At 38.0% G+C, this 23,551-nt stretch overlaps 1 protein-coding gene across 4 annotated transcripts in view; it reads left to right on the forward strand.

The window, feature by feature from the left end:
- The window catches only part of Pdk3 (pyruvate dehydrogenase kinase 3), a 74,429-nt gene extending 51,252 nt beyond the window's left edge, over positions 1-23,177 (forward strand). For 2 of the 4 annotated variants that reach the window (XM_063242977.1, XM_063242980.1), the window contains exons 7-12: positions 1,013-1,089; positions 2,933-3,034; positions 4,157-4,267; positions 7,099-7,212; positions 8,560-8,699; positions 13,477-23,177. In XM_063242977.1, the coding sequence (XP_063099047.1) occupies positions 1,013-1,089; positions 2,933-3,034; positions 4,157-4,267; positions 7,099-7,212; positions 8,560-8,699; positions 13,477-13,507 (575 nt within the window). In that variant the 3' untranslated portion in view covers positions 13,508-23,177. Of the gene's footprint in view, positions 1-1,012; positions 1,090-2,932; positions 3,035-4,156; positions 4,268-7,098; positions 7,213-8,559; positions 8,700-13,473 lie in introns of all 4 variants that reach the window. The other 2 variants (XM_063242978.1, XM_063242979.1) reach the window with 2 other exon arrangements.
- Positions 23,178-23,551: the final 374 nt, after the last annotated feature.

Consider the following 23,551-nt stretch of genomic DNA (forward strand, 5'->3'; position numbering starts at 1 on the left):
TTGGAGCTGGGTATATAGGTCAGTGGTACAGCAGGGCTCTGGATTTGATCCCCTCCAAAACAGCTCTTGCACCAAGCATCTAGTTTCAGTGTCGCTTTCATTAGCGTGAGCAGGTCAGCCTTTCCAAAGCCTGTTTGTTCACCTGAAAATAATGCCACCTACCCTATGAGCCTTGAGGTATTATAATAAGAATTCAATTGGATAATGTGTGTGAAAGCTCTTTGTAAACTGCTAAGAACCAAATAAATGGCAACTCTAATTTATATTATTTTGAATCATTTTCTAGAGGAAGTAAGTTTAAATTATAGCATGAGTGAGTATGTATGTGCTCTACTTGAGAAAGTTCATGTAGCTTCAATCTCTTAAGTGATTTCAGGTCACGAAGGGGAAAGACTACATTTCTCAGCATCTCCTCTCTATGCCATGCTGTTCTTAGTGTTTGACATGGGGTTCAGTGTTACTCAGATTTTCCCCAGAAGATGCCTGATGCACGGAGAAAAGACTGTAGGTCTCCAGAGGTTTCACTGATGGCTGCTAGTAGCAAAAGTTTTGTGGACCTTAATTCCGCTCTAGCATATGTTAACCAAATTTAACAGCGCGGTGTGGTCCATTCACCAGCCCTTGTGCTCCAGTGGCTTCACATCCCCTCAGCTGACCACTGGAGTCAGTAGTGTGGATGTTCCCGGTTTGGAACTGGCCAAGTGATACTTTTATTGTCCTTATGAAATGCTCAGGATATTGGGACATAGATAGATTCCAATTTTGCCCAACTTAAGTTTCAAAGAGCTTGAGAGATCTGTCCAAGGTCACATAGCTAACTGGATTTTACCCCAGATTTGTTTTGATTCTGAAACATATGTTTTTGTTCATCCCTGCTTTGAGAGGTGGGAACCTAAATTAGCTTTTTTATAATGCTGCGATTTACGTATTTTGAAAATAGAATGCAAACATCATTCTTGACTCTCCTGTCATCTTGGTCCTTATTCATTGACAGTTTTGTCTCTGTTTTCAGCCAAAGCACCAGACAAACCTATTCAGGTAGTTTATGTGCCCTCACATCTGTTTCACATGCTATTTGAGTTGTTCAAGGTAAGTGGAATTTAAAAACATGGAAAGAAGTCTTCATTTTAAATTACTTTGATTCAGGGCATAATGGATTCATTAGATTAGCATAAGAAAAAGGTTTTGCATAACCATTTTAAAAATTCTATTTCTGATATCCTGTGGGTTTTATAATTTGTACACTGTGAGATGAAAAATTGCTGTGTACAGTATAGTTTTTGTGAATATTAGTACATATAGATTTTGAAACTTAATTGTACTTTAGCGACTTTACACAAAATCAATACTGATTTCCCTTAGGTTAGGAGATTAGAGATGCCCTTTAATTTTAAAACCTAGCAAAGGCTTTATGCATAGTAGCCAGACCAAAATAAAAAGCATATTTATGCACTTTTTGTGCTTCTGAACATTAAATATTTTGGGGCATTAATAGTTGTTCCAGTCCTGAGAGCTCCTGTAACCCTTTTACATGTCTGAATCACTCTAGGAAATCTGACAGAGGTAAAGGGAAAGACATGGATGAATAGGAGGACCAGAAAGAATACAAAATAAAACATGGGTGTCTGACTTTTGGCCTGCTTGGGCCACACGGAGTGAAGAAGAATTGTCTGTGCCACATATAAAATATATAATGTAGTTACTGCATATAAGTAACAAAACTTCCTTTATTCTTGAATATTTTATTGTAGCATTTTTAAATGAGAGCAACATAGGCATAAAACTTGTTCTGTGAAATTAGTGCATCAATGTCTGGGTCCATTGTTGCCTATACAGTCCATACTTAAGCACTGTGCATTCGAGTCATGAAAAATATCACTAAAAATAACATAATAGGGCCAGGAATTTATCTCAGCAGCATAAGTGCCAGCCTGGCAAGCACAAGGTCATAAGTTCGATCCCTGGTACTCCCCGCCCCCGAAAAAAACATAATAATGTTAGAAGTTTCCTGTCTTATGGGGCCTCATTGCCAACTGTCCATGGCCATATGTGGTCCATGGGCCATGAATTAGACATGCCTTCCTGTGGCCTAAATTACTGCTTTTGTTACCCAGTAACAAATAGCATTTACATCACTGTAGTACACAACACAAGGCATTTAAGCTAACATTCTTTCTCTTCCAATGTGTAAGACATTAAGTCGAGCACCTGAAAAATCAGTTATGCTGATTTGCTTCCAAAAATTAGAATGTTACTGATGTAACACTTTAAAGTGGAGATGGGCATTCAATTGTGAACTTTTCTCTTTAACAGCTGTGGCTTTTTCAGAATTTTTTAAATGATATTTCTTCTACTTTTTCAGCCAGATGATTAATTTTTATGGGAAACATGAATCTTTTCAGTTTTTCTGCCTTTAGAAGAAAGGTGCTCTATAAATGCAGACTGATAAATAGGATTTAAAGTGCACAAATCAGCCTCTGCAGCCTCATTACATGTGATAAAAACATCCTTCCTGGTTGAGTTGAATAATTTAAATACCCTAAAGCAGAAAAAGAAAAAAGGGAGGAAGAAAGGAAAGAAAAATAAATATTTAGCATGTTAGATAGGGCTAAAACTAGATGAAAAACAAAGTGTCAGGACATTTTTCCTTGATCTGAGCATACGTTTATACAAGAGAGAAAAATGCCATGTAAATCCAATTAATGTTTGTGCCACAGAAGAGTTGTAGGGTATAAGTAATCTTGTATTTGTTTCTTTTTTTATTTTTTAAAAAAGATTAAGGTGAAAGAGGATTGGAATTGGGAGACTAACCCAGTGGGAGAGTGCTTGCTTACCATGAAGCTCTGGGTTCAATCCCCAGCACCACATAAATAAATAAACTTGTTGTTTATGAGTCAGCAATATGCTTTAACAAAAGGTCTCATTATTTTAGAACTCAATGAGAGCAACAGTTGAATTATATGAAGATAGAAAAGAGGGCTGCCCTCCTGTTAAAACTCTTGTTACTTTGGGTAAAGAAGATTTGTCCATTAAGGTAACTGCTTTACTTGCATGTGTATTTTAATTATCAGTTGGGTTTTTTTTTTTTTTTTTTTTGTCTTTTTCCTTTTTATTGGTACCGGGGATCGAACTCACGACTGCCTGCTTGCAAGGCAGGTGCTTATGCCGCTGAGCTAAATCTCCAGCCCCTTTTAAATTTTTTTAATTATCAGTTGATTTAATAATATTAAGCCTCAAGAAATCAGAGGCAAGGTATGAAAACTGCCATTCATTGAGTGTCTTTTTTTTAAGATATTAACAATGGTTAATATATTGCATATTATCTTCAAAGTAGTTGGTCAAATTGCAAGATATAGGCATGAAAAAGAATCAAACAATGAAAGCGCTAACCATTTTTTATGAATCAACAGAGATTAGTAGTATAATTTTCTATCATCCATATATTATCTATATATAATCTTTTCTCCTCTTCCCTAGCCCAGTTGTCCCTTCCTTCCGAGCTGTCTCCTCCTCCCTCATTCTCACTATATCTATGGGGACATTTCCGTTTTTTACACCAGGGTGACAAAGAGTGTCATACTTGTTTTGTAAGTACAGCTGTGTGTCACAATACTTATCAACAGAGCTCATATCTGATGGCAGTCCCTTAAGATTATATCGCATAGTGACACTATAGCCAACTTAGTTTGGGTAAGCACAGTCTGTGATGTTAGCACAATGATGAAATCTTTTTTTGTCTTTTTCTTTTTTTTTTTTTAATTGGTACCAGGGATTGAACTCACGACTGCCAGCTTGCAAGGCAGGCGCTTACGCCACTGAGCTAAATCCCCAGCCACAGTGATGAAATTTAATGACACCTTTCTCAGAATGTGTCCCTGTCATTAAGTAACAGATGATGGGTCTGCTTTGGCCCTTGGCTTGAGTTACCTCAGTTCAACTTCATTGACTAAGACTCCATGCCTGGATCCTCCTGTACTATACTCTGCCTTCTTTGTTTTATATGTTCCCATATGAACCATATTTCAATGGGATTTCAAAGCCTTTCCTCATTTTGGAGTACTCTAGACTGTGCTTTATTTTTAATGACTTCATTGCTTCCTACTTTAAGTTATAGACGGGTATCTTTTTTTTTTTTTTGACATTTTGTGTACTACAGATAAGTGACCTAGGTGGTGGAGTTCCACTTCGCAAAATTGATCGTCTGTTCAACTACATGTATTCAACTGCTCCTAGACCTAGCCTGGAGCCTACAAGAGCTGCCCCTTTGGTAAGCATTTGGTCATTAACGGCGGGGGGGGGGGGACTCTCTCTACATGAGGGCCACGGAGCTGCCTGTCTTCCCTCTTCCCAGGGTGTCGGGCTTCAAAGAATGTTCGCTGTAGGGTTTGGAGGAGGGGGACCTTTTTTTTTTTTGCCTTCCCTACTTTCTTTGTAAGTCCATTGGAGTTAAATTGCTTCTCTAACTTGACTAAGAAATAGTCCGAGCTGAGTGCCTTACTCCCCAGTAAAGCAAAAAAGCCTTTCGCTTAGGTAAAGCTGCTACTGGAGCATTGTTACCACACAGCACCACCCTTGGGGAGGGTGGAAATTACCAGTGTGTGAGCAAAGGGACTGCACAGAATGTGCAGCTACCGCTTGGCCCTGGGCATTTTGGTACTGTGTACCAGAGACCCAAATCACCCGGATTCTCTGACTCTCCAACATCAAATTTGTTTATATAATTAAAATGTTCAGTTATGAAAACATTTAATTTTTTATATTAAATAATGTAAGCATAAAACATATAGGTGGTATGTGCATTTTCAGGGCCCTTTCTGTCACACTCTGAAAATAACCTTCAGCCCTATTAAGGCAGGGAGAAAAGCCTCTGGTTACCATGGTAGCATTTAGATCCTGGTAGGGCCACACTTTCTTCCCCTGCTGAGTGTTTCTAATTGACAAACAACAATTGAACCCTTTGTCATTAAACAAAGCAACATATCTATCAGTCTGCAGAATGGTTCAGGGTATAAATTAAGTTTCATTTTAAAGTCCTACCTGACTGATAAGCACATAAGATTATATTTTATTTGTATGAATAAAATCAAACACTTTACATCATTTATTTGAGATGGAGTTTGTTAACTCAGCATGCAGAATGCAAAGAGGAAGTCATTTATGTCAGATTCAGGAAAATTCCTGAGAGATCATTTTGGAAAGAGATTGCAGTGGCCAGGTTTGGGCACCTATTTCAATAAACCTCAAAAGAAAAAAAGGGCACTGCAAACAAATTGAGTGCCTTCTCCAGTTGTTTAAAAAGCATATGGATTATCTATTCTAGGTCTTAAAATGTATCTTGAGGTAGCAATTAGGTCATAGATTTTTTTATGGAACTAAAGAAATGAAATAAGCGACCTTAAAATATGAAGCAACTGCCCATCACAGAGAGGAGGAAATGAGGTTTCTGCCTTGCCCAAGCTAATTAATGAGAAGGCTGGCACCAGCTAGGTCTGTGTTCTTTCCAGTACACTCTGTGGGTGTTCCTTTGAAGAAATGCTTCTGTTGCTGTCCCTTCCTGTTAGTAAGCTGTGCTCAGCTTTAAAGTGGACCCATGGATATGAACTACTGGAAAACATCATTTCCTTACCTCACAACTTAGTTTTACCCCTCTGTGGCCTGACACTTGCATTTCTTTTTCATGACTATGCACCCAGTTAACTCCTATTGATCCTTAGACACTCTGGGTAACCTTTCCTGAACCCTACCAAATCCAACGTAGAGGCCCCTTCTCTGTTTCTCAGAACTCTGGGCTTTCCTGCTTCCCCACAGGGACTGCTGTGTTGTCCATTAGTCCCTGTTAGACTTGAGGGCAGGCTTGGGCCTTGGTTTGTCATAGGAGGCACATTCCTTGAGTCTCTTTCTGGAACACACTGATTTCTTTGCTGTGGTTACCTCAAGACTACTATGGATATCTCATTTACACTGTTGGCCATTCTTAACAAGTGCTAGAGCCCTTAAATGACGGGGTATGGTCAGTTACCCCCGCCCTTTCATTTAGGCCCAACGTTAAGGAAGATATCAAGAAGAGATGTTAGAAAATGGCAGAAATCTATGTTACTTGGTAAAATTGCTGCTCTTACTAGACGCAGTACCTTCTTCGCTTTATTTAGTTTCACTTGGTGTTAGGCTTTGTGCCAAGACTCCGCACTTACTATATCATTTAACCCTTATGGCCGCTCTGAGGTATATTTTCTATTACACATCGAATGAGAGAACAGCTCAGAGAGGTTAAGTAAACTGTTGAGTTGCACAAAAAGTGCTTTTCACGTTATATCTATGAGTCTAAAGCCCATGTCACCATGACTTTATGTGTGCTTTACCTCACTGCCCTTCTTCTCTAACTTTTCATAAATTTAATCAGAGGTATCAAGGCTTTCTGGGATAGTATCTCCCCCAACCCATCCATGACCACCTCAAAAATTACTGAATTCAGTCTGAGTTCTCCTTATGGTTCTCACCAATATCTGGCACTTTTTTTTAAATTTATTTAAATACTTGTCATTGACTATCACATTTTTGTGACATGGAGATACAAGAAGGTACTAGAGGCTTTTTTGTTATTGTTTATCTCTAAAAATATACTCAATATATCAACATATTATCGCATTTTCAGTATCATAGAAAGTGGCTTCTCACAAAATTGTTTTCAATGGTTCAGCCTTGATGCTGATGGATTTGAACTCTTTTGATAGACATTTTCACTTCATAGAGCAAGGAAATCCGATAATGGAAATCTGAAATGATGTAGTTTATTTTTGTCATCAGATCAAATTTTGCCTGATTTGGGATTTCCTTTTTAAAAGTGCTAAAAATTTACATTAAAATACTAAAAAAACTAGTCAAAATTGCAATATTTCTGTTATTATCCAAACATACAAAAAATGTTTTTACAAGAAGAAAATAGATTTTGCCGTATATAAGCACATTACTCATTGTAAAGGTTGAATTAGTAATTCGTTTGATTTAAACCTGAACCAAGAATTTATTTTAATCTTCTGAATGGTCTTCATATGAAACATTTGTGCCTGACTCATTGTCTTAATTTTCTTTCCTTGGTAGGCTGGATTTGGCTATGGCTTGCCAATTTCTCGTCTGTATGCTAGATATTTTCAGGGAGATCTAAAACTATATTCCATGGAAGGAGTAGGTTCTGATGCTGTCATTTATTTGAAGGTATTGCATTTTACTTCTGTTAATGAAAAAACATTTTTACTTTTTAAAAGCCATAAATTCTAATTAAGAATAGCACTGTGTCATCTCTTATATTCAGATCAGATTTAGTATTTCACATGAAAACTGTATTATGCCTCAGCCTTAATTTTATGCTCAGATATATAGCAAGATATGAAACAGATATAAAACCTAAAATGCTGATTTTTAAAATCGTAATTCTAAATTGTGATTTTTCAAAAGAATATGTTCATTGAAAAATCTAATGAACAAAGAGACAGATGTTCAATAATTGTAAGTCTTTTAGGCTTTGCTTTAAAAATTTGCAGGCTTTCCCAAATTCTAAGAATTCACTGATGATAATATGGTTATATAAAAGGTTGATGTAATAAAGTTCTCAGTAATGATTTTTCTCCTGTATTGCTCATGTTAGACTTTTATTTTTAAACCTAGAATATTTGGAGTGTTTCTGAGTAGGTAATATGGACATATAATACAACTTTAAAAGCAAAAGGAGGAAACTCAGTCTTTCACCGCTGGCCCTCAGCCACCGGTTCTCTTTCCCACAGGTAACCATGGGTCCCAGCTTCTGGTGGGACGTTATAGAATTAATTCTGCACATACAACCGTATGGGAAAGAAATTTAATTTTTTTCCCATATAAATGAAATGTCAGCATTTGTTCTTGTTTTTGTTTTTACTTTCCAATGTATCTTGCATATCGTTGGCTCATTCTTTTTAACCATGGCATAGTATACTACAAATGTGTTACCATAATTTAACCAGTTATTTGGAGTATTTGTCTTAGATGCCAATGCATGTAAATAACGTGTTTTTGTTGTTTGGGTGCTGGGAATTGAACTCAGGGCCTCATGCATGCTAAATAATGCTCTACCGCTGATCTGTATTGCCAGCCCTTAAATGCTGGATCTTTAATAATCACTTTATGGTCATATATATATGTATATATATATAAATCTGGCATGTATAAGACTTTATTTCTTCCTGAGCTTTTTGGTGAAGCAACAGTCCCATGAACAATAGTTCTTGGTCTAAGAGTATACAGTCAAAACGATCGAGTATCTCAAAGCAATGTTAGCTGAATTAAAATGTATTTTTTTATAATCATATGTACTTTACTACTGATTTTGAATGGGTGAATATTTTCATTCCTTTAAAAAAAACTTCAGTTTTTTCCTAGCTAGTCTAAGTAAATTGCTAAAATATAATTTTACTATAATTCCAGAAGTATGTGTGATGGTTTCTGATGTTAGTAGTAAATTTTGGATTAGTATTTCATGAGAGAAAAATGGCACCATGGGCCTTTGATGTATTTTTTTTCTCCCAATAGGCTCTTTCTAGCGAATCATTTGAGAGGCTGCCAGTTTTCAATAAATCTGCATGGCGCCATTACAAGACCACACCTGAAGCTGACGACTGGAGCAATCCTAGCAGTGAACCCAGAGATGCATCAAAATACAAAGCTAAGCAGTTACGTACCACTTTGATTTCCATTATAAAATATCTGATTTGTCCCCAGAATGTACCAACCAGACAACTGAGTGATACTTTCTGCCAGATGTTCTTTCCGGTTTTATCACTGGAAAAACAACATGATCTCTAAGAAAAAAAATTAGAGCAGACTCTTAACTCCCAGACAGAAGAATAGCAAGAATTGGGTAGCCAGGGTCTCTGTTTAAGTATAGTACCCTCTTCTGGGAATCCTTGCACTGAAGAGGTATTAACACTGAGCAGGGGTGTTGTTCTGCCATCAGTTTTATTTAAAAAAAAACAGTTAAGCTTGCAGTTTGTCATCATCCTTGGAGACTGACAAAAGGATGTTCAGAGAAATTCTGTAGGTTGAAACTGAAAAAATAAAGAAGTTAAAATTTTGGTCATGATAAATCAAGTATGGTATATCCATACAATGGAATAGTGTTTGGCCTTAAAAAGGAAGGAAATTCTGACACATGCTACCACGAGGATGAAACTTGAAGCCATTGTGCTAAATGAAGCAAGTCAGACCCCAAAGAACAAATGTTGCATGATTGTACTTATATGTGGTGCCAACTCATTGAATCAAAAAGTAGAAAAGTAGAAGCCTAGTCGCGAGTCTGGAGAAAGGGAATGCGTAGTAGTTTAGTGAACCCAGACTTTTAGTTTGGGATTATGAAAAAGTTCTGCATATAGATGGTGGCTATGGTTGCACAACTCAATGCCAGTCAACTGCATATTTACACTGGTTCAAATGGTAAGTTCTATTATGAGTAGTTTATCACAATAAAAAATTGAAAATGAAAGAAGTTACAGAAATACAATCCTCACTATTACATACTACTAAGGAAAATAATTCAATCTTTGGTTTCACATTTTTTTCTTCTGACTACCTGTAAATTTCAACTGTATAAGCAAGAGTAAGGGGTCCTGTTCATTTAATTTAACCTTTTATTAATAGAAATATGTGTGTAGGGGCTGGGAATTTAGCTCAGCGGCATAAGCGCCTGCCTTGCAAGCAGGCAGTTGTGAGTTCGATCCCTGGTACTGGTAAAAAGGGAAAAGACAAAAAAAAAAAAAAAGAAATATGTGTGTATTATAAAAAATTAGAAAACATAAATAGGTGAAAAAAGAAAGAAATCATCGTATTCCCACATTCCAGAGGTTGCCACTGTTACAGCTTTGTGTGTTCTTATAGGTAATATGCCATTTGGGCACATATGTGTGTGTGTCTGTGTGTGTGTGTATTTTTCCCCAAATGAGATCATACTAGTTATTTGTTTTGTAACCTGCTTCTGTTTCATTTGTCAATCTCTGCTTTCCTGTTTCAGTCAACTTTCACCTCATTAAAATTCTCCTGATTTGTCTAAACCAGGAACCATTCCAGGCTCACCTACCACAGCTGCATAGTCTTGAGACTAATCTAGAAAATTTTGTTGTTACTCAAAATCCATGTCAGTTGTCCTGCAAGATCCCCATGTTGGCTTGTTTGATTTCTCCTTTGAAATATCCCTTTGTTTTCCTGAAAATGGGCAGTTGGTCTGAAGACTCAGTGGAGTTTTTCTTATTCTTTAGCTGGAACAGTCCATGAGCACTGTTGCAGAATTACATGATGAGACCTGTTAGTGATGTTAAGATAGGCCATAATTTAGGTGATGGCTGTCTGATCCTTCCACACTCTAGTCATTTTTCCCTTTTTCACTAGAAAGTCGTTTTGTGGTGGTGTTTTTGTTTTTGTTTTTTGTGTGTGTGTGTGTGTGCTTTTCGTTTTTATAGGTACCAGGGATCGAACTCACGACTGCCTGCTTGCAAGGCAGGCGCTTATGCCACTGAGCTAAATCTCCAGCCCCTGTGGTGGTGTTTTTGTACCATGCAAATGGATACTAACCCACCAGCCATTCGCCCAACAGTTTCACCATAGTTGACCACTGTGCTTTAACAAAGATGCTCACTTTCAACACGTTTATTCAACACAGTACTGGAAATCCTAGCCAGATACTAGGCAAGCAAAAGAAAAGGCATCCAAATTAGAAAGAAGGGAGTCAAATTGTCACTCTGTCTATATTTCTATTAGTTTTTGTAAAAAAAAAGTTTTTTAATCATTCCCTTGACAATTATTAGCTGGCATTCCCCCTATTAAATAAAGGTCTTTCTCAACAATTAAGGCCTTTTAGGTACCTTGAAGTATAGTTTTCCCAGTAAGTTTAACTTTTCCCTTTTAAATTACAAAAAAATTTCCCTGTAAGTTACTGATTTTCAAGATAAAAAATCAGGTTAGTGTGATGGTGCATATCTATAATCCCAGCACTCAGGAGGCTGAGGCAGGAGGATCACAGAAGCTTGGAGGCTATCCTGGGCTACATAGTTAGTTCAAGACCAGTCTAAACGGTACAGTGAGCAGGGCATGGTGGTGCATGCCTGTAATCCAAGATCTCAGGAGGCTGAGGCAAGAGGATCACCATGAGTTTGAGGCCAGCCTGAGCTACATAAGTGAGTTCAAAACCAGGCTGCACTATATAGTAAGACCCTGTATCAGAAAAGGAAACAAACAGAAAACCGAATTACTTTAAATGATACCCGATGAGTTTCTGTTTTGTCCTTTCTGAGCACTATAGATTTAATACATTTTTGTTGCTTTGCTCTGTTACCCTCAGCACTTTTTTATTGAAGTATTTTGTTATCTATGTTTATTTTATTGAAATACTTATTTTGTGAAGTACACAGATCTTAAGTTTATAGCTTGATATATTTGATATCTGTATATCCAATACCCCCCAAAATTCTTTTCTAGTAAGACTCTCCTTCTTCCCTTGTCTCTGGGTCCACATGTAACCGTTTTCTAAATGTAGCACTAGAGGAATTCTTAAACATAAACCAAGAACACACAGTGTGCACTCTTTTGGTGTCTTGCCTTCTGGGCTATTGATCCACGTTACTGCATGTAGCGGTTATTGTCCTTTGTGCTGCTTGATTTGGTGCACCTCCAGCCAGTGGTAGCTACTTTGAGCTGGTTCCTCTGTGTTCCACTGTCAGAAGTTTATCTTTGAAAACCCCCCTGCTTCCTGGCCCAAGATGCTATCCTAAGCTCACCTTATATCTACGTTGTACACGTTCTAGAATCAGTTATTTCCCCCAAGGAATCCTATTTTTTTAATGGTTATTAGAATCCCTTAGCTGGGTGTTGGATGTGCTTATTACACCTTTCCTAAGCTCTTTTTCTGGACAGGGTGTGTGTGTGTGTGTGTGTGTGTAATGTTCATATTGGTCATTTTTATTAATTATTGCAGTATTTTTCCCTATTATTATTTTTTGGTACCAGGGATTGAACTCATAACCTTGCACTTGCCCAGCAGGTGCTTGTGCCACTGAGTTAAACCCCACCCCCCTAGTATTTGTATATTTTTTTGTTTTTGTTTTTATTTTTGGACTTAAGATTGAACCCGGGGCCTAAAGTATGCTATCCAAGGACTGTCCCACTAAGCCTCATCCCTAGTACTCCCTAATATATATGTATTTGTTGCCCTAACATACTTTTATTTTATGTTTCATTTTACCTGAAAACCTTGATTCTTAATATTTTAACACAATTCAACAGAAAGATGTTTGTATGCAAATATAGTTTATATAGCTTTATAATTTTATACTGTTATATCATTCATCTTTTCTGATGAATGATAGAAAGGGCAGTACTACACCGATTTTTTTTCCTATCAAAGTATCATGAGGAACCTCCATGCTACACATCTCAAATGATAAAATTTGCAACTTTAATTTTCTTCCTTTAGTCATATGATGTTAGAAATCCAGTTGTCCCTCCTGCCACCACAGTGAGGGATTTCCCCTTGGAGGAGTTGTGCTCTGACCAGTTGTATACTTGTGCCACTGTTTTTCTTTGTTCCTCTCAGATGCACACATTCACCATTCTCAGGCAAGTTTAAGCTAATCAGCATGAAACACCTGGGCCAGACTGGTTCCCCTTTATTCCACTTCAGTCTATTTGTAAGCCAGATCACATGTTAACAGGGCATCCAGAAATTCAAACTGGCAGTCTGATAGGTGGTTAATTTGGGTAATACAGAAGCCATCTTTATGAACAAAAAGGTCCATTTGGATTGTGAGGAGGTGGCTTTAATTGAATTTGTTCTCCAGGCAGTTTTAAAAGTCTAGTTTATCAGGTTGTAAATATGAATCTCCATTTCTAATGTATTACTAAACAAATAGATTTTGGCAGAAAACAATTTTTAAAACTCTAAAATGTTAAGCCAAACAATTGTTAAGCCATACAAATAAGATAATTGGTAGAGATCTGGTAAGTAGTAGGTATGAGAAGTTATATATTTACACACGAGGAAGTCTAAGAAAATTCTCTAGACTTTTTTATATAGTTATAAAACTATATGGTGATTCACAATATCATACACACTCTTTTAAAGTATACAGTTAAGTTGTTTTAGTATATTCACAGACTTTTACAACCATACGCACTAATTTCAGAATATTTTCATCACCCTAAGAAGAAATCTCATATCCTTTAGCATCACTCCCCATTTATAATCAGATTTTTAACTGAGTAAGGAATTATTTTAAAAAAGAAATAAGTAATTAAATAATAATTTTTCTTTTGCAGTAAATTTTCTGTAGAAAAATTGCTACAAGTTTTTGAATTATTGTGTAAGATAAGTTTTTGAATTAATTAAACGCTCTGATTAAGAATTGGTTAAATAGAGATCGCACCCAGAGATTCACTATGGATGTTCCACTATTTTCTCTACAGGGACAAGATTAAGACTAACAGAACTTTGTAAGGAGCTGAATGCTACAGTCCTGTGTTATGAGCATAGATCGTCTTCTACAAGTCAACGAGAGTGCACTTCTCCCCACGAACTCTGCATTAATTCTAGTGCTTGAGTGTATATTTTCTCCATATCATCTAGATCTTTCCATGAATTCTTTCCTGTAGTTATTCTGCCATAAGTTCTACTAAAGTAGTAACTCAAGTAATTTTTCATGTTATTTTGCTGTGTTGTGGTTGGCGTCTATCACAAAAGAGCACAGAGCCTCCTTGGAGCTCGCGTGCCCTCGCATCGTCTGTCTCATTATCACAGAGTCTGGTCTCCAGTCTTCCCTGGATTCTGAGTTCCTTTCCCATCCCAGATGTAGCAGTTACTGCTGCTACTTTCTGTGACCAAATAATATATGTGTCCCAAACTTCCAGCTAGGGTTGGGGAATTTGGAAGGAGAAGATAGCAGCTGAGCACATGTCGAGAATTTAGTCCCAGGGCCCTCTCTGCTGTGCATCCCTCCTCCACTCTGATTCGGTTTGCTTTACTCCATGTGGTCTGCACTCTCATTATATGAGGCGTGGTTCTTGCATATTAGGTCTTGCTCATTGATTATTGATACTATTTTGCAATTCATTTATATACTTCATTCCATCGATGAAAGCACTTCAAAAGTTGTCTTGGAATTTTTCACTCAATGTCTTAATTTTAAAGCACTTGTCAGCGAAAAACTGCTTTGTGGTCAGTATCAAGCTTGTGAAGAGTGGGAAACAGACCTTCTGCTTCTGTAGAAATTGCGCCAGTCTAGCACTACATTTTTGTCATGTTCCTTTGTGATCCCCTAAGGAATTGGAAGTTCCTGTGTCATGCACTTTACTAGTTGTAAAATAGACTACGAAGGGAAAAGTTCTTTCTAGTTTACTCAAGAAAAACTGTGGGCCTTCACCATTTTCATTTTCATTCATTCCACCCAGTTTTAGATTTGGGAGCTCAATCTGACTTTCACACTCCTGCATTTTTTGCTAGAATTGGAAGTAAGAATTAACAGGGGACTTGGGTGAGGAAAGAGGAGTGATGTTATGTTTACTCTGAGCAGTAGAAACTAGCTGAGAGTCCACAGTCAAAGTAGCATCTTACACAACTCCACAGGCTGTGCTTCTCTTCACTGTGATTTTTCATGTCGGTCTAGTTTTTCAGTAGCAAGTCCACTGATTTAGATGTTGCAAAGTAGTCGTCATCACTTAGTCCCATAACGGTGACAATGCAGTTGTCCCACCGCCGCCGCAGTGCGGGACATTATCACCAGAAGGAGTTAGGCTCTGACCAGGTGCACTTGGCTTGATTGCTGCTGTTTTTGTTAGTTTTCACTGAATATGGTTTTCTTTCATGTCATTATGTTACCCAAGCTCATGGTAGTTTCTTTCATCTTTAGAAGGATCTCATCTCTTCTACCCTTAGAAGGACCTCATCAGAGAACTCATACATAATCAGTCAAGTAAAAGATGTATTGATGTACTTATGAGAGATTGATGAGATGAACCATATATATGGTTGCTTGTTTGTGGTCCAGGTCAGTGTCTCAGGAATGGGGCTATTCTGTGTGATTATTCTCCTACGGTGTAAAAGATGTAAAAATAAGCTGAGTGTGGTGGTATCTGACTGTCATCTCACCTCCTTAGAAGAGTGAGTACTGCAGGTTCAAGGCCAGCCTGAGAAGTTTAGTAAGACTCTGTCTCAAAATAAAAGTTTGAATACAAAGGCCTGGGAGTACGGCACAGTGGTAGAGAGCTTGACTCTAGGTTCAATCCCCAGCAATGCAGAAAAGAAAAGCTTCCTTATAAACATCAGATAGTGTCCCTCTTTTATCAGGCCTCTATTTCCAACTGTCTTCCTTTACATTTTCAAGTGGGATCTGCCGTAAGGGATAGAGGCAGCCGGTTTGGGTCACGTTCCCTACTGCTTTGCTCCACTGTGCTTTACCGTTTAAGGATGCCTGTTGACTGCCAGACCCTCAAACAAGTACCATGTAAGGGTCAAATATGGAAAATGTGCTATAGGAAAATCCTATCACATTCCTCACAAGTATTTTTCAAAAGCAAAATTTTATTTCAGTGTTTCAATGACTCAGTATACTTTAGAACAGTGATGGTGAACCTTTTAGAGCTTTCAGCAACAACAAGCAGGCAGCTGTGGCATGTGTGCCATGGGTTCACCACCCCTGCTCTAGAGCTTACTCATAAAGCACCTGACCCCAGTGCAATCTGCTTCTGTCTCCTGTCTTTTTCCTTAAGAATTTTTTCTCAAGTCTTAGCCTTCATTTCACTGACAAGAACAGTTCAAGGGTCATCTTGCATTCTCAGTTTGTTAGCCCCTTACCCAAGTACTTGTTTCTCCTTTTTCTTGATTATATGTGAACCTCTGAGCTTAAGCATATCTCTCTAATTGTTTGCTGGGTTTGCCTGTCAGCCAGTGGTCAGATTTCTACATATAAAGTGTGATGTAAACAGACACTGGCCCCCTTTCAGCCAAATTCTTCCCCATTTCTCTGTAATGCCCTCTCATTTACATTATTTGGGGGACCATGTCTACTACTTGAAATAGTGCCTAGCAAATAACAGATACTTAATAAATACTGAGACAAAGACTGTCTTTTACCTTGAGTAGTGGGACAGCATCTAACTTTATAAGCTATCCTTGTCCTCAAATCAGTAATAAGTCAGATTGGGGCTTTGGAAGTACTAAATTTCTTCTAATAGTACTATGAGATGACTTTAAAATATAGAGAAATGACAGGAAATAGAGAAGGTTCCACAGGAGCTATCCACTCCCTTCTTTATCTCTGAATGTCTGATTTTTGGTTCCATGCATGATGCAGGAGTTAGTACATGGGTTCTTTCTGTCTAGTGACTTGGTTTTACAGCCTTGCTTATAGAGTCCAAAGAACTTTTATACTCAGCATCCCATGTGATTCTTACAATGCCACAGGGTAGATGGACCACAGAGGAACATCTATACTTTCATAAGAATCCCAAAGCAGTTAGATGGTTTGCCAAGGTGGCCTGATAAGTGACTAGAAGAACCAAAGGGAGTAGTTGGGTCTTCTTGTTCCTAGGTTATTGCTCTGAATAATACACCAGGCAATTAGAATTATTCCTTTTGAGAAATGTCTTGGGTGTATTAATCCTCAAGGGTAAGCTTTAAACCAAAAATTTTCTGCAATGCAAGGTAATTCCACTCAGGAGAGGTTTTCTTTTGTGTGTTTTCCATTTTGGCATCATTAATCAGAGGAGATAGTCAAATGGATCTGGCAGCTTTTACCTAAAAAAAAAAAAACAGGCAACTTGTAGCTGTAGGTAATTACTAGAGTTGTTTAGACTTAATTCTATGTTTGAGTGAGATCAGTGCTCACTGCCAGCCCTTTCATACAAAGACTCCACATTCAGGAGTTGATGCTTTTATGTTTTGGTGGATTGGATTATAGTGTTGGTTAGATTCCCTTTCATATTTACACGTGTCTTTCTGTTGCCATTACTTAGGATGTGTGTGTGTTGGCTGGCTATTGGATTCTTGGAGCACGACCTTTTTCCTCAGTTCTTTCAGGATCTTACTTTATTATTATCTGTATCTGGTGGTGATGAGAACTCTGAGTCCAATGGATTTTCCATCCCTTTTTTGTAGATAACCTGCTTGCTTGTCATGGATACGTGTGATTCTTCGTTTATTCTTGAAATTTATGATTTCAAGATAATCCTTTATCTCAGGATTGATGGTTGTCTGTTAACTTTTTCTGGTATAGAGGGAATAATTAGATACTGACATTTTAGGCCTTATCGCATTTTTGTATCTGTTCTGTTGTCTTTTTTAAGAATTTTTCATTCCATTGGATCTCCGTTATGTGTTCCTCACTTTTGTCTTCAAGTGGCTGTCATGCCCTTGTCTCCCTACGTGCTGTGTGATTTTTCACCAAGTCTCACGCTCCATCTCATTGACTCAGGTTTCCATACTGTTGAGGCTAGGCCCTATTGCTTATAATGTGACTTTCACTTGTTAGTTTTTTAAAAACTTTTTTCCTTTAGATCATTCTGTCATCCTCTTTGATTCCTTATTTCATTCATTTGAGGACCAAACCATTTGGTTGATGTTTTTTATAGTTTCTAAACCCAGTCATTTTCTGGAGGCTCTTTTGCTTTATCTTCAGACACTCCCCTGGAGCCCATGGTATGGCACTGTGGCTTTTATTAGTTTCCCTGTAGACAGCTTCTGGCTCAATTCTGAGATGTGTATATTGGAGAGCAGGAGCACTTATATAAATATGTATTTACTCTCCCATCTTTCCCAGTGGTCCAGGTGCTTAAACATTGACTTTGAAGATAGTGTCCTTCATAATGTATATGTTAGTAAACAGAAGGAACCAATATTGCCAGCAGGAAAGCACCATTAACAATTTAATCAATACAGGATTTTTGTTTACTGTTCTGTGTGGAAAGATAACTTAACTAGGGTTCCTGTTCTACCCATTAGAGATATCAGTACCTTCTGGTTTAAAACCAGGGAACATGTGACATTTTAATGAACTCAAGTTATTGGCTATTGACAGTGATTAATTAGTTAAATATTGGAAAATATTTCAAACTAATAATCAGAGTTGTCAAAGGAAGTTTAACAGTTGAGCGTCTTGTGAGCCCTGCTGAGAGCTTTACCGGGGTACAGGTTTCTTACCTGCTTTTTCAACCAACCCATTTTAAAATGTGGTGCATTAAGAAATAGAAAGATGTTAAGTCTTCATCAGGATTTGTTTTGTTACGTATGAAAATCCATTGCATGGTTTGTAGGTCTGGGGCCTACCATGGAAGCACGTGGATTTGTGTTTTTAAAGTGCCTTTAAGGTGGATCACAAGATGGGGGCTTTGTTTGGCCTGTCTGCGGGATTGAAGCCTCCTTGCATCAGTGGCCAGCACGTTCCACTGGACAAGCAGCAGCAAAGTCTTGTTGCCTTCATTGCTCCCGCATAACAGTCACAGAGCCAAGGCACAGCCTTGCTATATGCAACCAGCTCTGCTTGAGGTGAGGTCAGTCTTTGGCCCAGTCTGCCGATGTCAGGCAGAGAACAGAACACAGGCACCCTCGTGTGAAGGAGACTAACGAAGTGCAGGTGGCAGATAGAGGAGCCATGGAAAGGGAAGCAACGTGCAGTCTTCCCCGTAAATGACATCCAGTGTCTCCTGCATACTAGAAGCCGTGCTGCATGCAGCCGTGATGAAAGCAGGAGAAATCCCTGCTTCCTGAGCCCGCATTCTAGTAGGGAAGACAGATAAGAAACAACATCAGGTAGTTTTATACTTCCGTTGTAGTAGAGGAAATTGAATGGGGTGGCACCAAACCACCTAAGTGTTTCATAGACAGGTGTGTTCCTCAGAGGAGGAAGGGCCAGTGATTTTCAACTGCTTTTCTCCCCTGTATTGGTTGACCTGAATTTGGACTCGCTGATCAGCTCAGTGAGGGACCTTGTCAGGATCCCTGCACTGAGGCTTCAGGGAAACAGGGCCCATGTTAGTCAATTGTCTTGCTGACCAACAACCAGCAGGGTCAAATAAGAAGCAACTTTTCAAATCAAAGTTCATCGAATGACATGGGACATTCTTTCCTCACAACAGAAACACAATTACCACAAGTTCTGGATATGTCGTCTTGGGATCGAGAAATCGTTATTTAAAGAAAAGTTTAAAGCATCTGGATGATGCTGCTGGGGCCTAAATGACTGCTTTTCAGAAGAGACCCAATTTACCACTTCAACTCATTTTAGAGGTGGAGGAAAAGGATTGTCGGAGAAGGCCTCCCTCTCAGTTTGCAGGTCTGCGCCAGCTGTGTATGCCACTCAAAATGCAGGCAAAAAGCAATGCAAAATATTTTAGTCACAGACTTCTTGAGAAAGCTCTCTTTCCACTTTTCCGTCTATTTCCAAAGTAGAGGCGTGAATTCTCTCTATCCCCATGATACAGTTTAGGTGGCCAGGACACAGGCTGTCTCTTGGTGTGTACCACATGCGCCTGTATGCCACTCTGCTGGCAGTGGTCCCACTTTCCCTCAGAGGAAATATCAGTGCCTTGGTGGAGAGAGCCTTGGACTTCTCCACACTTGCCTGTTTGAGCAGTGGGAGGTTTAGCTGCCTGGAGGAGATGGGATATGTTTAATTATTCCCATAGGTAAGGCAATTTGTCACCCTTTAAGTTGACTTATTTGCATATGAACAAAAGTACCTTGGGGCATCATTACTGAAGGTCTCTGAACAACTGTTACAGTTATGCGCCTGTGTTAGAAGAAAGACCCCTCATATCTCATGCTAATGTTCTTTCACTGTTTTAATTAAATCCATGAGACACCCTGTGTGTCTCTACACAAAAGTTCCACCAAAGGTAGAGAATTGACCTCAGTCGCACAGCTTCCCAATTCTAAGTGATGATGTCAGTCTGTGACAGGTCTGTCTGTAGACCTCGGGACAAACGATACACGAAATAAAGCTTCGTGTTTGGAGTCCTATGGTCCAGTTTGGACTAGTGGGGATATTTTTATGGGGCTTTTCTTAATGGTAGAGAATTAAGATGGTAAACTTGTGGTAATGTTGGATCCAGAAGCTTACAATGAAGAGTACGAGCTTAACCTGAAAAAATATTTTTCTGTTCTATAAATCTCTCAGTGACATTTGGATTAATCAAGCATAATTAAATGTAGTTAGATTTTTGTCAGATTGTAGTTCAAAATAATATTCATCTATGGAGAGGGTAATATATTCTGTAGAAATTTTATTAAGCACTTTAGTTAAGCAAACACTAAGGAGAACAAAATCAGCCTCAGGAAGGTTAATTACTAAAAAAACACAAAGTATAGTAGATTATGTAAATCATTTTAATTTTGAATACCATGGCTTGAGCTTTAATTTACATAGAGAGGTATTTTGGATTTGTTTTTCACATTATATTTTCCAAAAGTAGAGAATTATACTTGCATTCTTTAAAAGTTCTAATCATACTAAGATTCCATTAAGTTTTCTTATCTTTTTCCTATTATAGTTTCCACAAGTGAAGAACTACAATTGCATTCTATTTTAGTATTTCACTGAACCTTGTGTAAATTGTAAAAAAGGTATTGTTATTTCTGTATCACTGATGGTTTTAAAAGAACTATTGGAGAGAATTTGCGTGAAATCACCCAGCCTGTGTGTGGCTTTGCAATAATGTTCATTTAAAGGAAAACATTTTTAGAAAGTTTAAATGTAAGATTTTAGGCTATGGTGATAAATCTTTTTTATTTTAGTAATTTCTTGAAAGGGAGGAGGAAAGAGATGAAATTGATTTTAAATGTATATACCTTTTTGTACTCAGAGAATTCACGTTCACTACCCTTGCCTGTCTCAGGGAATAGCCTTTGATAAGAATCCCATAGAAATTTTGAACTGTGCCACTGTATGTTCAGACTTGATAGTTCTTGTCTAAATTTCAGAGCTAGAATTTCAAAAGTATTGTCATTTTAGGAATGTGAGATTACCCAAGAAACCTGAACTTGCCCTTTTCATGAGAATTCACACCGAAATGTCCTTTGTCTAGGAGGAATCCCACTTTTCCCCAGAAGTTTGACTTTGATAATGTGCTTCTTGGCTGTTCAGTGAAGATTCTGTTTTCTACTGGAACTGACTCCTTTTGGGATAATAAACTTTCACTTAAAAGAACATCGCATTAAGTAATTCTAACTTCCATTAACCTAAAAGTAGCTTGTTAACTTAAGTACTCTGGATAACTTTTACAAATGGGCCCAAACTGCAGAAACGTGAAAGATCATGTCTGTATGAAAAAGTATTTGTCCTCTGATTAGCAGAGTGAGGAAATGTCTAACTCGGGCACATAGGACTGCTTTAACTGCTCTCCAATTCATCCTTGCCTTCCGTATTGATTGAAAATGGCATACATAGAAAGGGATGTATATGAATAACAATTGTTTAATGTTTAAAATATTCTTACTTGAGATTCTTTTTCAGAGAAAAAAGAATCTTAGCAGTCAGTGATAACTCTTGGTTCACATACGCTAGACATTTAACAAAGAAGTTATGAAAGTTAAGTCTGATTGTAAACCATGCTAAAGGACATTAAATCATGGCATCCCTTTCTCAAAAATTCCATTTTCCTTTTATCATTTGAACTGTTACAACTGTCAGAAATCTCAGTGTAAATTTTGAAAGACACTGTATATTTACAGTAAGAACTGGCTTATGCCTTTGTCTCTAAAAATGCTGACTTTAATGACTTTAATTAGAATTGAGGCTAAAGCCTGAACTATAGAGATGGGTGAAGACTTGAGGCTGTCTGCTATTGAAAAGGGACCAGGCTGATTCTTTTGAGGTTTCACAGGCCACTTGCCAAGTCCTCTCAGGAGACAAGATTTTTCTGGCACAGCTTGTAACTAACATAAAAATTAAATAGAAAGCTCAGCATGGTCCTGCATCTGCTACCTTTTTCCTGGACGCCTGTGTAACTGTTCCCAGGGAACATGCCACCTAAAGACTTTTAGTAGCTTGCTTTTTTCTTTGAAAAGCACGTATAAGAGCTGATAAATTATTCTAACCAATAAATTGTGCATATACTTAAAATATTTTTATACGAAACTAGAAGTATCTTGACTGTCAAGTGGACATTCATGGCAAGGCTAGCAAGTACAGAGCAACAAGGACTTTAAAAATTGCGAAGGCCTTTATTCGGTGTTGGAGGAATCAAGTTCCTTCATTTCTCGTCTGTTCATTGTCACAGTCTGCTTTTCTCTTCTGATGCTGCATAGTGCTAGAACTGAATGCTCCCCTTTGATTAGAAAGTCTGTTGTGTTTGAGTCAGATCTAGATAACATGCCACATTTTAGCTTAGCGTTCTGGCTAATCCTGTCCGGAGTTCCTTGGTATTCAGATCACTTGAGGGGGCACTTGCTCCTTAGGGGTTACACACAAATCGCTTGCTGCTGTAAATTCACACCCTCCCAGAAGTATCCAAGTGCTTAAACCCTACATATTTTCCAGATTTAGAATACAACTTGCAAATGCCTAAGACATGCTTGAACTGAATAAGGAAAGCCATTGTGGGATGAAATACACCTCTGTGAACATATCTGATGCTGCAATTAAATGAAAATTTCTTGCTTTGCCAGTGTTTCTAATTCCTTATCAAAGTGGTATCTAAACTTGGAATGATTGCTGATTTGGTAAGAGAAAAATACTAATTTACACATGAAATAAATGTTCTTTATAATATTTGTACCCATGAGTTCGAATCTGACCTGATTTGCTTTGTGCCTGTCTCAGCTTAGTTACAGAGATAAATGTACATGTGTATCCAGTTTTCTGGAGCAACCTTGTGGCATAAGAATAAGCCCAGCCCCCACCCCCAATTCTGTGCTGTGCTGTGGCTTTGCTGGTATGCACCATTATGACTTAAGAATTATTTTGGGTGGGGTCATTTGTCATTCCATGTTCTGTGGAGAAAAGTGTTTTGTGATTGTTGGAAAAACATGGCCAGATAAGTGTGTGGCACAGATAACATTCCCCCGTAAGTCGCAGAGCAATCTGTGGTGTCCATCATAGAAAACTAGTCCTGGAGCACATGAACAATTCTGTATCCCAATAATCAAAAAAAATAAACAGTAGTTGTGATTCACAGTGCATCATTGTGGTGTTTTCTGAGCTGTATTCTCATCTGTCCCACTTAAAGACTTTGGTATTTTCTCTCAATAATACATTATACTAGCAGCAAGCTTCTTTGCAAGTTGCTGGGAATGCAGAAAGATGCTTACATAAATTTTTGTGGTCAAAGAAAAATAGGTTATTTGGCCACACACACACAAACACACACACACACACACACACACCCGCCTTTGCAGTGGACACTTTTGCAGCAAAATAAAGGAGTTGATAAAAGTAAACTGTTACAGTGGTATTTTTCAAAATATAGTCCATGGATGGAGAAAGAGGACCAGACACCATATTGTTCATTTGAGGACATTTTGGGGAGTGAAAAAGAACACTACTAATAATTA

Source organism: Cavia porcellus, unplaced genomic scaffold, assembly GCF_034190915.1.
Source record: "Cavia porcellus strain 051 isolate PalLab524CR breed Dunkin Hartley unplaced genomic scaffold, mCavPor4.1 scaffold_33, whole genome shotgun sequence".
Taxonomy (NCBI): Eukaryota; Metazoa; Chordata; class Mammalia; order Rodentia; family Caviidae; genus Cavia; species Cavia porcellus.